At 43.8% G+C, this 17,667-nt stretch overlaps 1 protein-coding gene across 8 annotated transcripts in view; it reads right to left on the bottom strand.

The window, feature by feature from the left end:
- LOC111866025 (allatostatin-A receptor) overlaps positions 1-17,667 on the bottom strand; it is a 421,775-nt gene that overhangs the window by 334,947 nt on the left and 69,161 nt on the right. For all 8 annotated transcript variants that reach the window (XR_002843077.2, XM_033752073.1, XM_023854514.2 and 5 more), the window contains one exon: positions 15,363-15,560. Coding sequence is in view for 7 of the 8 variants with exons in the window: in XM_033752073.1 (XP_033607964.1) it covers positions 15,363-15,560 (198 nt within the window). In the remaining variant the exon portion in view is untranslated. The remainder of the gene's footprint in view (positions 1-15,362; positions 15,561-17,667) is intronic.

The following is a 17,667-nucleotide window of genomic DNA, read 5'->3' as shown; positions in this document are numbered from 1 at the left end:
ATTATTTGTTCCCAGAACTTCTTGCAGTATTGTCCTCTCATCCACGTTCATGTCTCAAAAATGGCCTATTACATTCAGGTTCATGCATGCAATAACTCTCCCATGCGTGCTACATAGACGACACACCCCATTCTTTTTTATTCGAGCACAGTAACGGTACTTAGAAGACTTCCATGATTGCGAAAGGAGAAGTAATTTTATGACGGCTTCGTGTCTGTATTCACATGAATTAGACTAAGCAGAACTTTATATTATAATTGTGTTATTAATTTTTTTATTATTTTCCTCACGGTGTGAGACTGAGTCCACTTGGAACTGCGGCCAGCCCCAGATGAAATATGATGGTTGTGGAGCAATCACTGAAATGCGAAATGGTAGAGGAAACCGAAATACTCGGAGAAAACCTGCCCCAGTGACACTCTGTCCACCACAAATCCCATATGACATGACCCGGGCTCGAACCCTGGCCGCCGCGGCGGGAAGCCTGCAATTAACGGCCTGAGCTATGTCACGACCCGTGTTATTAGGTAACTAAATGACTCCATGGAACAAGGACCTTCCAGAGCAGCTTGTGGCCCCATGTCTGACTAAGGACTTCCGCAGCCTTCTTTGCAATACCCTGACCCATTTGAATTCCCTCCGTAATAACTCGTGAGGGTATCAGATACGTTCAGTACAGGATTGTGGTCACAGACGTGTCTCTCTGTGTCATGAATCGGGATATTAACGGATTATTAGGAAATGAGGCTTGATGATGGGAACTGAGATGAGTCTAGTAGCGACAATGATTAATCTTCGAGTTCTGTGACACAGATGTGCTCAGTGAGCAGAATTATTATGAACTGCTCGAAGAAGACATCATGTGCCATGAAATTAGTTCACTATTAATATTTAGTATTGGTATTACCGAGAAGTCAAGATGAAATGTTTAATGAAGCTTGTGGTGTTTGTATTTTGTGAATGGATACGCCGAAGTTTTCTAAATCGGACTGACATCTGTTCCCTGTTGCAGAAAACAGGATCGCACGAAGGTCACGTTATGTGAATTCGCACATTCCGCTGAATGTTGACTGCGGATGGTGTCTCAAGTAGTAACGGTCTGAATTGTATTCGTAAGGTGTCCGGTTCAAATCCCGTTTGGGAAACGGCTATGGTAACTGGCTATTTAGGGGTGATCCTAACTTCCTCCAAGAAAATGCCGGGAGAGTAACTTGAACTGCACCTCGGCGGTTTCCTTCCACACCCATTCCATTATTCATTATGATCATTATGATACTTGAAGCGTCGTTAAATAGACTACAAAGAGACATACGAACAAAGTACAAAGAAATATATCCGAATGTGGACCTCTGTTAATGTGTCGAATGTTTGCCAATATGTTCTCTTAGTAAGAAAAGGGGGCATATTTCTGGCACTACTTGTAATGTTTATTTAAACCGTGACGAATATGACTGTTGCTAGGCAATTGTTCGGTAAGCACGTTCCCACTGCTAATGATAAACACAGGAAAAAACAAAATAACAGAGGAACTGTAAAGGCGCGTCCACATTCGTGTTCGCCAGGCTTGTGTTCGTCGGGAGACTCGTCTGGCTTTTACTTGTGCTCGTAAATCTTCGTCCACTCTACTTCAGTTGCACGCCAGGTTTCGGCGCGTGAGGATCCGTATATTTACTCGTAGTGTGTATAGGCCTAGAAAATCGAAATTAACGGCCGTGGGGATTCGTTGCGCTGACCACGTGACACCCTCTATCCGCTAAAGTTGTCACTAACTTCGCCGACAAGCGGCGGTCGCTCGGTCGGTATAGTTCGCTTGAGGACTAAAATCACGGAGTGTATAGGCTGTAGTCGTATTTTAATTTATTGGCTATAGTTTTTAAATAAAAAATTTAAAATTTGCTTGTCTCGTGACTTGTCATATCGTCCACATTACTCGCGAGCATAGCGAGTCACACTAGCACGAGTAATGTGGACGCGCCTTAAGTCACGGTGGCTTATATTCGGTGCGACCCGAAACTGTAAAAGAGCATTTCAGTTCATTCGCGAGTAGGAGGCGACGAAAAGGGAAGTCTCAAATTTGAGACAGTAATATATGGTCTCGAGTACCAAGGGTCTCGGATCCGAGAAAGACTGCGCTGGCAAGGACCAGCAGCATATACAAAAGACAGACCCGTCCTCTCGTCAGAGAGGGCGCCCACAAAAAAGAAGACCGTAACTGTCAGCCCCAGATGGGTGCTTTATGCCAAGACAGACTGGCAGACTGACCGTCGGTCCTAACATGAGACTCAGAGTCGCGAGTGAACTAGAATTCGAATTCATTCGTAAGAGAGTTCGCTGTTCGACTGTGGAACGTTAACCAGCGGACAGCGGAAGCTGAAGAAGTGACCGACTCGTAAATCAGGACCAAGTCAGTCACAACGGAAGAGAAGACACTCGTAGACAGTAAGGAACGGAGCGAGTCTTAGGCAGCCATTGATTATGAGCTGTTGAAATTGTTTGTAATTAAGAGAAAGTGTAAAGAAGGGGTAACAAAATCAACGAACCAACCCAGAACCCGTTTCATTCTTCACGCAAACCCCTCATACGTGACAATATATTACAATGGAGAAGCCGGATTCTTGATTCAGAAATTAGCTCGAGTAATAAGAGAAGCCAAAGTAGGTTTGAAATCATGTTACTACCCATCCAGCACAACGATAACCTGCTTCTGCATATTTGGTATATTCGTATAAAGTAGGTCAGAAAGATTATTTGTTTTGCTTGTAATGGTGAAAAAAGAATCCGGATTTTCTGAGGATTTATCTGAGAAGTTCGTATACTAAAAAAATATAAAAATCATCAGCATTGAAACACTGTTTCCGGAGCCAATATTCGAAGCGTTACCTCTGGGATCAGATTGGACGTTTAATACGCATAAAATTTCACTGATATAAATGAATAAAACAGAGGTGTGATTGGTACGCCTCTGCCTCTCTATTCGAGGTCTGCGGCTGGTCTCAGGTTGGTGGGAAGAAAATCCAACACTCATCAAACAATGCGTGTGAGGGACCATATGGAGGAATGAATTTAATGTATAGTCACGTATGGAAGGTTTGCGTGACTAATAGTAACGGGTTCCTGATGAGATGATAGGATTTATTGGCACCGTCTGTATAATTACATTCAATTATAACAGCTCACAATCAGTGATTGTCTAAGACTCGCTCCATTCCTTACTGGACTACGAGTGTCTTCTCTTCCGCTGTGACTGACTTGCTTCTGATTTATGAATATGTCACTTTTTAAGCTTTCGTTGTCTCTGGTTAAAACTTCACAGCAGAACATTCAACTATTGACGGCTCACTTGCGAATGAACTCTGGGCGAACTACCTCTAACAGTTCTTTATTTGTTTCATCCGTTGCTACGAAACGTGTGTCAATCTCGGAGTAACGCTGTGATGTCCACAATCATATCCGTTGCTACGAAACGCGCTTTTAGCAAGCCTTTGTCTAGCATTGGACTATTGCGCGTCTATTCGTTGCAGCGGGAACGTGCTTACCGATCCGTTGTCTAGCAATGGTAATATTTGTCACAGTATGTTATATAATGACGCTGTTTGAATGACGCCGTATATGGAATCGAATCATATGTAAGAGCTGTGGAATTTGAAGGAGTGTTAGAGAGAAGTTGTGGTATATTCTTTCGATATATCCGCGGAGTCAACGAAATAACGAAGGAACTCAGAGAGAATTTGCAAAAGGTTGAGTGAATTAAACTGGCTCGGGATAGAGTTGAGCTGAAGGCCCTCTCCTTGGCTGCATGGTCCTGTAAGAAATGGGGCTTCTTTTACGACAGATGACCATCATTCTCTTATCTAGCATCCAGGTTTAGTTGTCTTGAAATACGAGTGTTTTGTTTTACGAGGTGAGGCCGATAACGGGAGGCCAGAGGCTGCCGTTTGTCTGACATCTACCCTTCGACCTGTCTAGCATGGGAGATCCTGCTAGCACAGCTCACCAAGTGATCAGGACAAACCGTCCACCCCTATTAGGGGAGAGACCCTTGTGAAAACGGTAATGAACTGTCGGATTCCATAAAAAGGGCGGAGACTGACAACTTCTCAAGATTTCTGCTCGATGAATCTGCGCTGGTTTCCTTTCAATCGCAAAACTGGAAGTTATACGAGTATATTTACATAAGTGATAATTTAGTTATATTCTTCGGAATTTGCGATTCGGTGGTTAACACTCGTGTTTAATATTTGGGGAGGTACCGGGTTTGAATCTCATCTCGGAAACCTCTTATTCTAAGGTAAGGTAAGGTAAGGTGAGGTGAGGTAAAGTTGTCCCTGTGCTTAAGTAATTAAGTGTCACCCCATGAAGACGCATGATGGAGTAGATGCATAGATCCACATTTTCTTGACTTCGGCACTAGCTGGATGTGAGTAGTTAGCTTCAAGCCCCGGCCGCTTTACCCCCGGGAAAAGAACCCCCGGTGCCCATATGACAGAAGTTTGGGTGGACCCCACAGTCGGTCTGTACGACGTGGAGAAGAGAAAATTCTTGACCCTACCGGGACTCCTATACGGACTACGATATCCCGACCTGTTATTCTAGGAGTTCTAGGAATTTGCAACTACCTCCAGTGAAAATCATAGACAGTGCTTATACATAGGCTGCGACCGGCTTCTCCGCATCCTCTCAAGTTCGCCGAGCAAGCTGTTGTAGCGGTAACACTTCAGACTTGTATTTTGGAGGTGTTCGTTTCGAATGTCAGCCTGAAGAGCTGTTATCTGGACTGAGGAAATTCTTGATGTTACTGAGTCCTACCAGGTAAATTCTGGGATAGTACCTGACATAGGCAATGAACAATTCATAGCTCAGTTGGTTGAGGCACTATGCTACAAGCCGGAACGTTGAATCCCGATGAGGTAAATTTTTCAATTTACCTAATCCTTCCAGCCGCACTATGGCCCTGGGGTCGATTCAGCCTCTAACGGAAATGGGTACCATGAATATTCTTAGAATACTCTTGGGGGTAAAGTACGACCGGCGCGTAGGGCTGACAACCTTAACGCTATCTATGAGCCGATTGTCTAGAAAATGTGGGAACCTCAACATCTCACAATCCTCTGGGTCTCCACGGCCTGTTACAGGGATATCTTTACTTTTTTTTTTTACTTTTACAATTCATTATCAGATTCATTCGAATACATAATTCACCAGTCATCCTCCCATTCATAGTCGACAGCATCGTAAAATAAGCAACAAGAACCACAATTGCAGTTCATACTATGTGACGGTTACGCTACACAACTTGAGCTTTGAAAGCGTAGTTAGATAAATAACAAACACGTTATGAAATGTTTACTTGGAATCAAAGGAAGTCATTACCGCATGTTCAAGTCTAGGGAGTCATATTCAGATCCCATGCTCATATCGTAGGCTAGGAAAAAAAGACGGAAATTTTCATGGCAGTCACCTGCAACACAGCTTCTTAAATCTTCTAGTTTAAACGATTAAAAGGATATTATTCTTGAACTGTATATTTAAACACTGAGCACAAATATTTTAACAAAATGCTCGTTACTTCCCTTTCTGTTTGCTCTCTATGTTCCCTTAGCATTCCAAGTACAAAGCGTAGCTTTAACGTCGCTTTACTCAAAACAGTATAGGCAGCAGGCTAACGCTCAGCCCACATGCAAGTTTCTAACAGACAGTGTTTAGAGCGAACACAAACACAGCCTAAGATACTCCTCTACATATCTGTGACATGTTTAGGTTGTCAGGAAGCCTTCAGCTCCAATATCCGTTTTGTTAAAGCAGGAATATTTCTGATCATATAAATTGTGTGCCCTTTCTATAAATGCCATTTGAGTTTATTTGGACTTTTTCAATACACGTGGAAAGCGATGTTGAATGTTTGGTCTAGTTCTTGATGAATCAGTTGCGGTTTCAATCTGCCAGCGTTGAGAACCCACACTCCTACATCAAATCGTATTTTCCGCTGACGTCAGCGGAATTTTGTAGTTACTGGCAATGTGGTTAGGATTACATCATTCCAGTAGCACGCTTACGTATTTATGTATTGTAACATGTATATCTGTTGCTAGGGAATAACTAGGTAAACACGTTCCTGCGAAGAAAAATGCTTGGCCAACAATAGGCAAAGGGCTTTCCATTGCTAGGCAACAAGCAGTTAACACGTTTCGTCAACAGTAGAGGCCTCGTTTTCTATGAGGACCGTGCCGCAACTATATAACGTGATTCCAAGAATAAGCATAAACGAAAGACAGACCCGTCAGAGAGGGTGCCCTCAAAAAAACAAGGCCGTAACTGTCAAACAGCAATAAATATCTAGTCATGAGCCCCAGAAGACTTACTGACTGACCGACCGTCAGTCGCCATGTGGCTTTGACTTTGACCAAGCCAGTGAGCTATTATAAATAGGGCAAAATCTGCTGTACTGAGGCTGGACTGACAGAGGCCCTATTTATATATATATATTTTTTTCTAACATGTTTAACATGTAAAATATAAACATTTTTACGTTGTGAGAAATGACTTACTACTGCAGAAAATGACTCTTACAAAAGACAGACCCGTCCTCTCGTCAAAGAGGGCGCCCCACAATAACAAGACTCTAACTGTCAAATATTAATGTCTGGTCATGAGCCCAAATGGGGTTCGACACCAAGACTGACTGACTGACCGACCGTCAGTCGCAATGTGACTTTGACTTTGACTTTGACCAAGCCAGTGACACAGTTCAGTCCTGAGTTCTCGGTGGAAGACAGCCACGGGAAGTCCGTAGAAGACAAGAAGACTTCATGGTAATTTAAAGTGATAGTTTCTGTATTGACATCCGTTGCTAGGAGACTACTAGTGAAAACAGATAACCTTAGTGCGTGTGCAACGGTAAACTATAAATTGCGTAAATCAGCGATAGCGCTGTATTGACTATAATTAAGAGAGGTTTTAACCAGAGTGCTAATAAATCCAATCATCCGAACTAAAACCCGTCATTTTCGTCGCATGTACGACCCTACACGTGACAGTATGAATAGAGATTTGTACAGGGAGAATTAAAGTATAAGCTATATACAGACTTCCCTGAAACAACTTTGTCACCTTCTTACAGGTGTGAAAGGGGCCGGGGTAGCTCAGTCAGTACAGTGACTGGTTAGGAGCTGGGCATCCGATGGGTCATAGTTGGAGTCCTGGTACGGGCACGAGTTTATCCTTTCCACGTCTAGACCAGCTCTGGGGCTCACGCAGCCTCCTACCCAGTGGATACCGGGGGAACTTTCTCGGACGCTAAAGCGCTGGGACATGAAGCTGACCACTCACCTTCAAGCAGTGGATCTATAGATCCACTCCCCCATGACTCTTCACGGCATAGTGCATAATTAGTTAATCACAGGAACAGTGTTAAGTTTTGCGTTATGATTGTGAAACGTGTAGTTTATAGGAGTATGCAAGGTGCTACGAACCTGCGAATGAGACTCGAAGTATGAATGGAGGGATATATATATATATAAAGGGTGGGTATTCTCGGCCCTTGCACCGCGACCTACAGTGCTCTATTGGGAGTAAGCAATTTGTTACATTGTGCGCTGGTAAATTGAAGAATGAGCCGGTCACAGGTAGCCGAGCGGTCTAAGGCATGTACTGTCTTCGCTCGCTTGGAAACCGGGATCGTGGGTTCGAATCCCACTCAGGGCATGGATGTTTAGTTTGTGTGTGTGCGTTTTTCTGTGTTTATGTACAGGTAGAGACCTTGCGACGAGCTGATCACCCGCCCAAGGAGTCCTACCGAATGTGTAAGATCTAGAAAAACCGAAGTGAACGGAAAAGTTCATGGAGGTAGGCCTAGGCCCACTGGGGCTGTAGTGCCAAGGGAAAGAAAATAAAGAATGATATAGTGACCAAGCATTGTTAGGATAGTAAAATGTGGTAAGTAGGGTGGATGTTGACAGTTGTATAATAATATTATATGGTAACAAACAACAGGATGCAAGAATAAAGAACGTTTGGATGCTACTGAATGATGAATTGGAAAGGAATTGGACGGAAGTTGGTCGTGGCCTAACCTGAGGGGCTGTTCCGGCATTTGTCTGGAGTAACTGAAAGAAAACAAGGAAAACTTCAGTCAGGGTGGGCAGTGTACCGACCGAGATTCGAATCCAGCACATCCCAAATACAACTGAAAGTCATTACTGGTAGCCCAGCCGCTTGCGTCCCTCCATTCTGTTCTTAAATATTCCGGTCAGCACGTCTGAGGGTTCCGGGTATGAGAGGGGATGCGGGTTATCTTGAGGAACGTTCCTGCGGAAGGCCGAGAGGGAGATGGAAACTAATATGAAGATGGATCAGAAGAAGACAGCTTGCGAGGGCAGAAGGTGAATGGAGTTGGTTCATGAATGTCCGCAGTGACGTGATGTAATTTCACTGATGTCTGTCCTTCGGGTTCTGTCTGTTAGTTGGAGGGCCCACGTCTCAGCTGTCAAAACTACATTACCGGTGTCATAGAGTGGCTAGATTCAACTTTCTGAAAGAATTTGCTTAATTGTTTCCAACAATAAGGTGTAACTAACTAACTCCATGGAACTGAGCCCTTCTCGAGAAGCCGCCAGTTGTGCAGCTACTCACGAATTTCCCAATATTTTATGGAACTAGAAGGTTCATTACGGTGTTTACAAGAGCCCCCACTCATCCCTATCCCGAGCCAGACAAATCCAGTCCATACCATCTCATCCTATCTCTCTAAGTTCCATTTTAATATTATCCTCCCACCTACATTTGGCTTTTCTTAATGGTCTATTTCCTTCTGGCTTTCCCACCAATATCCCATACGCATTCCGTTTCTCAACAATTCGTGCTACATGCCCTGCCCATCTCATCCTCCTTGACTTGACCATTCTAATTATACTTGGAGAAGAGTATAAGTTATGAAGCTCCTCATTATGTAGTTTTCTCCAACCTCCTGTCACCTTATCCCTTTTCGGTCCAAATATTCTCCTCAGCATCCTGCTCTCAAACACCCTCAGTCTATATACCCCCTTTAATGTCAGAGACAAAGTTTCGCACCCATACAGAACCTTGGGCAAAACTGTAGTTTTGTGTATTATAATTTTTACGTTCTTAGACAAGAGACGAGAAGACAAAAGGTTCTGGACTGAATGGTGACAAGCATTACCCGAATTCAGGATCTTTCTAAATTCCTTCTGAATCAAATTTTGGTTTGTTACTGTGCAACCGCACCGTGACAGAACCAATATTCGTTTGGGGAGTGTAACCGCTCCACTGTCGCTCACTAGTTTAAGTATAGTTAGAATGATCAGTAACAAGAATTAATTGCAGATAACAAGTAATAGCGAAGCCAGTGGGACATAGTCACATTCTTGTTCTCAGGAATGGACTTATTCCAAATCTTGATGTTATACAGAGAAATTTCTGAGAAATTTTGTTTGCGAGTAGCACGGCGGCAAACTTTGAGAATTCGATCACTGACAGGTCCTGCACGTCATAACTTAAAAGTAGGCGGTTTTGAAACCCACGCCAACCAGGTTATCTGTCAGTGTACTGTCGAAAATGACGTTAGGACTTTAAGGTTCAAAGTCCCAAACTACAGCTAGCTAATTGGAGATCCAGAAATTGTGTGAAGTCCTAGTTTTAAAAAAGTTACCCAGTCAGTGGAATTAAGGGGGAGTGACTTGGCTGAGGACGTGACGCCCAGGGTACCTCATTGTTTTCAGACGAAGAGTCACAAGACAATTGCCAAAAATCGCCAAGTGAGTGGTCTGCTACTCGTGAACAATTTAGAAACAAAATCTGTGTTTCCGCTGTTCTGGACAAACCCAAATTCAAAGTGCTAAAGTGTAAATTATGCTAATAACGTCCGTTATAGCAGGACTGAGTTATATAAGGACCTACATATAAGCATCCTTTGTATTGACTGTGTGTGTCATCAGGTGAAGGAAAGTGTTGATATCAGTAAATTATCACGGTGTTTAAGTGCAAAGTAGCATTGAACCAACTGATTTCCCCCCCGACCTGAGCGAGGCCCTATCAAACGCTCTGAGAAGGATCCCAGCTCTACCCACAGCTGAACTAGTTGACTGTCACCTTAACCCCCTTCCAAAATAAATCAACGGCTATTGTAAGCCGACACCACCTGAGCTTACTGGCGCCCAACCTAAGAAGAAGAAGAAGAAGAAAGAAGGAGGGGAGAGACGAACAATGTGTGACTAACCAACCAACAAAGGGGGGGGGTGAAGGTGAGGGAAGTGCGGTTAGAGAGGAAAGTGTCGCTCAACAAAGTAGGGCAGGCAAACGGTTACAACTGTTGTTCCCAAATATTTGAAATGTGCCACATTTTCAAAGGATCTATTAGCTATCTTTACACCACATTTTGCCCTTCATTTCTGGTGACAGCAACCTATACTTAGTTTTCTCTGTGTTTAATTCTAGACCAACCTCCTTAGTAGCATCAATAAAAGTGTCTTCGTTTTTCTTCATGGTATCTATATTATTTGCCAGCAGATTTACACATACATCATCAGCGTAGACTAGCAGCTTGATGTGTCCCATTTGATTTAAGTCCCATCTTGTTTTCTTGGACCTTCCTAATGGCGTATTCCAAAACGAAGTGGAAAAACAACGGAGAAAAATCATCTTGTTTTAAACCGTTCTGAACATGAAAGATTATCAAACGTATTTACCAATACTAAATTTACAATTTTCACTTGAACACATTTTGATAAGCCGATTTATTTTCATGGGTACTCCAAACTCAATGAGAATGTTGTACAATACTACCCTCCTAGCTGAATCACAATCTCTCTTGAAGCTATGAATAGCTGTTGTACTGCCTCGTTGTACTCCCATTTCCTTCTTCAGTACCTGACAAATGCAGAAATTCTCATCAGCAGTTCATCTATTACATCAGGACCCATGCTGATGATCCCCAGTCATTTCATCTACATATACACTTAATACTGAGAAAATGATGCTGGGTAAAGTTTTGTATGTTGATAAAAATGACACACAGGTATATCAGTAATCATTACAGCCATTTTTGCCGCCCATTTTGTAAAATGTTAGATAGGCCGCACACCGGCATCCGTCAAGACATGTAACAGTCAAGACACGATGTCTGCGACATGACGCAAAAGAAAGAGCACAGTTGAAACGAATGAGATTATGAAAACCGCCGCACACCGGTCTGAGTCATGATGCTGACGTCTGTTTCATGCTGACGAATCACGAATGAAGCAAGACTGCGCCTCTTGTCCCATGTCTTGATGCTTGTCTTGACGCAGTTGGTATGCGGTCGCCCATAAAATAACATATTTCTTCTATTGCTCAGATAAGTCTTCCTCATCCCGACGAGGAATGCGTATAGGATATTGCTGGGAAAGCCAGAAGGAAAGAGACCACTGGGGAGACCAAGGCGTAGGTGGGTGGACAATATTAGAATTGATCTTAGAGAGATAGGATGGGATGGTATTGATTGGATTGATCTGGGTCAGGATAGGGACCAGTGGAGGACTCTTGTGAACACGGTAATGAGCCTTCGGGTTCCATAAAATGCTGGGAAATTCTTGAGTAGCTGCAGAATTGGCGGCTCCTCCAGAAGGGCCCAGCTCCATGAGTAAGTAAGAAAGTATGGATCTCAGACCGTAATATTTCGACTCCTGCTTGAATAAGTTCTGCCGGAATTTGCTCAGTACCTCGATATATGCACCGTTTCAACTTTTCAGTACGAATCCCAGTCTCCAAAGGACTAGGCTCAGGCATTAATGCCTCAGCTGCGTGTATTTGCATCTGCCTAACATCCAACTATTCAGAATACTGTGGATAACTGAAAGCAGATTGCCATTCACGTCTAGTTGGGTAACCCTACTTGAATTCATTTATTGCTCTATGCAAGTTTGTAATGTTTCTGCTGCAAGTTCTTTAATTTCTTCATGTAGATATTCCTTATTTTTGTTTCTGAAATGTATACTAGTTCACGTCTTACATTGTTGGGATTATCCCCATTTTTTGGCTCGGATTCTGCAGCCATTGCAGTTTGGCTTGTTTCCTATAGTCTGATGGCTTTGAACATCGTTCGTCGAACCAAGTCTTACGTTGTTCGTTTCATAATAACCTAGATTCTCTTTGGCTGAAATTTTGTCATTTTCTCAAAAAGTTTCTCAGACAGCGACATCTAATTTTTGGTATTAATTTTGGCCATTTTGCTTTTAATGTAATAGGCTGAAGGCTAGCAAACTTGAACTTTACTGAATTAGTTATAATTTTCAGTTGACCTAATCCTTCCGGTCGCACTATGGCCCTGGGGTCGACTCAGCCTCTAACAGAAATGAGTACCAGGAATTAATTAAATAATTTTCCTGGGGAGTAAAGCGCGGCCGGCACGTAAGGCTGACAACCTTACCGCCATCTTTGAGCCGATTGTCTAGATAGTGTGGGAGCCTCAACGTCTCACAACCCTACGGGCCTTCACGGCCTGTTACAGGGATAGCGTTAATTTACTTACTTTAGTTACTTTACTTTACTTTATATTTTACACCTATCTTGTAATCGTTTGTAGACAATGGAACAATAATTTCCAGTAAAGTTGATCGCATTCATTCCTCTGTATTAATTTTTCTGTGAAACAACTTCTGAAAGGCATACAAAGTCGTATTGTTTGTAGATTTCTGAAGAATCTTCTTGAAGCTTCATGTGCTATGTATTCCACGAAAGTTCCTTAAATAAAGATTCTATCATCGTAAATATGTTTATCTTACGTTACATGCTGCTAGCATTGATGTCATCGCGTCCGTAGTTTTGATATTGGGCTTGAATATTTTGATATTCTGAATTTCACATGTAGTGTCACATTCACTCGCTCACTCATGTAACTGAGCTGTTATTGAGAAGTTGCCAATTGTGCAGCTACTCAAGAGATTCCCAGCATTTTATGAAACCCAAAGGTTCATTACCGTGTTCACAAGAGTTCTCCACAGGTCTCTATCCTGAGCCAAATCAATCTAATCCATACCATCCCATCCTAGATCTCTAATATCCATTTTAATATTGTCCACCCACCTACGCCTTGGTCTTCCCAGTGGTCTCTTTCCTTCTGGCTTTCCCACCAATATTCTATATGCATTTATTTTCTCTCACATTCGTGCTATTTGCCCTGCGCATCTCATCCTCCAGATCCGAAGTTTTTGGTCATGTACACATGACTCAGGGTATGGAAAAAGATGACACCGAGACATGTCTATGATAAACCCTTCACGATCAGATTCCCTGACAGGAGTGAATAGGAAAAGGGGTTTCAGCCCGACAGAAATGGGGCAGTAATTTGGTATACAGATGGTTCCAAAACAAGCACTGGAGCTGGGGTGTATTGCCATGGATCAAGGCGGAAACTTAGCTTTAGCCTTGGACGATAAACAACGGTATTCCAGAGAGAAGTGTATGTCATTAAAGCATGCGCAGTTGAGAATGTAGATAGAAACTATAAAAATAGGAACATCTGTATTCTATCAGATTGTCAAGCTGCAATTAAAGCTCTTGGCAATCACCATATCGCCTCGCAACTGGTCTGGGACTGCCACCAGTCCTTCACTCAACTGGCCAAACATAACAGAGTTCAGCTGATGTGGGTACCAGGTCATGAGGGTATTGTAGGGAATGAAACCGCAGATCAGCTGGCAAGAACGGGATTTGAACATCCGTTCGTAGGACCTGAACCAGCTCGTGGCATCTCAGTAGGAGAGTATTGCTGGGAATGAAACCGCAGTTCAGCTGGCAAGAACAGGATCTGAACATCCGTTCATAGGACCTGAACCAGCTCGTAGCATCTAAGGAGGATAATACTGCTGGGAACGAAACCGCAGTTCAGCTGGCAAGAACAGGATCTGAACACCCGTTCACATGACCTGAACCAGCTTGCAGCATCTCAGTAGGAGAGTACTGCTGGGAATGAAACCGCAGATCAGCTGGCAAGAACAGGATCTGAACATGCGTTCACAGGACCTGAATCAGCTTGCGGCATCTCAGCAGAAGTTGCCAAGAAAGCGGTCAGGGACTGGACTAACAGAAATCACACACAAAAAAAAAAAAGCACTAGGATTCCACAACTGGATTCAAACAGGCAAAGGGACTTGTATCTGGGCCCTCTGCCAGAAGAGCGAAGGAACTTTTGAAATTAAACAGAGACCGATTAGGATGGATGATAGGACTATTTACAGGACACCATCATCTTAAAGGACACCTTTTCAAACTGGGATTGACAATGATCCCACTTGTTTAAGGTGCCTAGAAGGAGATGAATCAGCCACACATCCTGTGTGATTGTGAGGCCATAGCTTATTTAAGATTTCGTCACCTGGACCAGTCCTTCTTGGAACCAAGTGACTATTATGACGCCCCCATAAATAATGTCCTACGTTTCATTCGAAGTGTAGGTTTAATAAAGTGTTAATCAAAGGGGAAGCACAATAGATCAGNGTAGAAGAATAATTTGGGGACATGTATGACGCTCGAGAGAGATTAGAAATAGGCTCTGTGTAAAAGTGTTGATCTGAAGCCCTGAAGAGAGGGACGATTGAGAGACTTCGACATTAGCATACATGGTCTTGTAGCATGAACATGGCCCTTGAGGAAGTGAGGTGTGAAGGTGTAGGCTTCACTTGTCTGACTTATGATAAGGTCCAGTGGTGGACTGTTATGAGTATGATTACTCGCTCTTGAGTTCTTTGATCGAAAGGATTCTCTTCGCCAGCTAAGAGATATCTTATCAACAAGGAACAGAACACATTAAATTTAGTAGCCAGTTAAAGTAATATTACACATATTGTTTGGCCGGTCACGGTAGCTGAGCAGTTTAAGGCATGTACTGTCTTCTTTCGCTCGGAAGCCGGGATCGTGGGTTCGAATCCCACACAATGAATGGATATTTGGTATGTGTATGTGTTTATTCTGTGTTGATGTTGTACCGTGTTTAGATAGAGGCCTTCCTACGAGCTGATCACTCGTCCAAGGAGTCCAACCGTCTGTAAAATGATCATGAAACTGAAAAATCAGAGGCCAGAGCCCAAGGGGACTGTAGAGCCAGTAAAAAAAAAATACATATTGCCTATCGTTAAAGCAGCCTAAGTGAGCTTAAATTGACAGACAGTACAAAATTTTATAATCAAGAAACTGACACGATACATTGGGACTAAAGTGCTTGGAGTTATGTAATGACCATAGGGCATATTATTATCTATTTTTAGTCACTTGTCATGGAAATTATGTGGAGAGACTGGTGCAAGAGGAAATGTCTGCCACAGAACTTCGAGTGCTCTGGAGTGACAGAGCTGCACACCATTTCCAATACGCACCTGTATCGGGAACCAGCAGACGGCGAAGATAGCGACAACGACGACGACCATGCGGGTGACCCTCCTCTTCCCCCTGCGGCTTTCTTCCGACACATGGCCTCCAGGAGCCGCCCCACGCCACAGACGCAACAGCAGCCACAGGTACAGGCCGCAGATTAGGGCCAGGGGCGTCACATAGGATGTGGCGAAGAAGATGATCTGCACGCACAGAACACGGATAACTCTCATTTTCAGCCTGCTAAAGTCCTACATTTTATTCGAAGTGTAGGATTAATAAAGGGTCATCAAAGGAGAAACACAGTTGGTCATGGAAGGTCATTCATTCAGTCAGTCATTCGTCCTGTTACCGACTGACATCTGCACGAAGAGAACACGAATAATTCTCACTTTCAGCCCTGCTGCCACCTGACAACTGCACGCAGAAAACAGGGGCACTTCTCACGCCTTCTGTAAACTGTTATAACACTCTGACTTGACGGTTCCGTCATTCCGCCTGCTCCTTACAAACTCAGCGTGTCGGAGAACAGGGCCATGCACTCTGAATCCCGAGGGACGAACAGGAGACAAGTCATGTCTTGTGACTATTGATACAGGAGCATCAGTGACTATTGCGAGACCGGTCATTGCCACAGGACTGCCCCAGAGAGACCTGACAGCGCCGTACGTCCTGCAGATAGCACCAGGGAAGTTTTAGTAATGTTGACTCTAGGGCGGCTCCCACTGACGGCTTGGGTAGAGTTCAGCCTGGGATTCGAAGCTATGCAAGCCCACGAAGCGTCCTTGGATTTGAGGCACCACGTGGTATGACTGGGCGATAAGGAAGTGCCATTGCGGCTTCCCGGGCTGCGACCGCTTTTCACCTTCTGTATGAAGGTAAACAGCGACGTAGCAGAGGTTCTGTGTGATAACAGTCGTGGGGGTGCGGCGGGAAAGACCCCTGGAGACGGTGGATAGCTTTGCAGAAAAGGGGTCCAGGGCCGTCCATCAAGCTGGTCCAGTCTTCAAGAGGCTGCCTATAACGAAGATTGGAGAAAGGCGGTAGCAGAAGCTGGCTCTGAGAAACGCTCGACACGAGCAGTCCTAAGGAAGGGCAACTGGAGAACAGCAGCACGAGACCCATTCCACGAGAAATGAAATCTGGACGCCATCTAAACAAGAAGAAGTACTGAGCCCTGCACGAGGCTGAAGTCCGATTCGCGAGGCTGATCGCAGACGTAGCAGGCACGTCCTGCCCGAAAATAAGAAATGGCGATACGCATGTAGGCTACTCGGGACGAGCAGCCTTAAAGAGGGAGAAATGCGACATTATGGCTGAAAGCAGGCGAGGGACAGAAGAAATTTATCAGAGTGGAATGCACTGAACTATATGTGGCCACTGGGCAGCCGTAGTCTGAAAGCCTCCCAGAGCCGTCAGATGGTAAAATGTGATCTTGAACAATTTTAGCAGTCAGACGCTCAGAACTACATGTGGCCAATATTGGCAGATATCAGTATGAGTGAGTGGGTCGGACAGGAGCTGAGCCCTTCTTGAGGAGCCGCCAATTGTGCAGCTACTCAAGAATTTCCCAGCTTTTTATGGAACCCGAGGGTTCATTACCGTGTTCACAAGAGACCTCCAATGGTTCCTATCCTGACCCAGATCAATCCAATCCATAACATCCCATCCTGTCTCTCTAAGATCAATTTTAATATTGTCCACCCACCTACGCCTTGGTCTTCCCGGTGGTCTCTTTTCTTCTGGCTTTCCCACCAATATCCTATATACATTCTTCTCTCCATTCTTGCTACATGCCCTGCCCACCTCCTTCTCCCTGTCTTGATCATTCTAATTATACCTGGAGAGGAGTGCATGTTATGAAGCTCCACATGAAATGAACACATCCTTGGCCCCATACCCGACTCTAACATAACAGTTACAAGTTGCTGGCTATCTAAAACCTTGTGGGCATGGGTTCCTTCGATTTACGATCAGCGTTTTAAGTTTTATAGATGGATTGACGTTGAGAACAATTTCTAGGTCCCTCCGTAAGTTGGGTTTGCACTTCATAACTTTCATAAGATCGACTGGTGCTTGAAAAGAAGTCATTGCTGTGTCACAGCTCTCTGGACATTATCACGTAGAAAAGGAGAGAGCAGATTATGTACTCTTGCTATTCGGAATGCTCGTCAGTTTGTCTCCGAATAACATGTCCTCGGGTTGCATTCGAACGACTTCTGGCTGCCTGAATATTCATAAAAGCTATAATCATCAAATAATTATTTCTCTGAAGCTAGACTAATAATTGAAACTGCTTCGAAATTCATG

This window comes from Cryptotermes secundus, unplaced genomic scaffold (assembly GCF_002891405.2).
Source record: "Cryptotermes secundus unplaced genomic scaffold, Csec_1.0 scaffold135, whole genome shotgun sequence".
Lineage (NCBI taxonomy): Eukaryota > Metazoa > Arthropoda > Insecta > Blattodea > Kalotermitidae > Cryptotermes > Cryptotermes secundus.
Note: the sequence above shows the minus strand (reverse complement) of the source record. Positions and strands in the feature narration are given on the sequence as shown.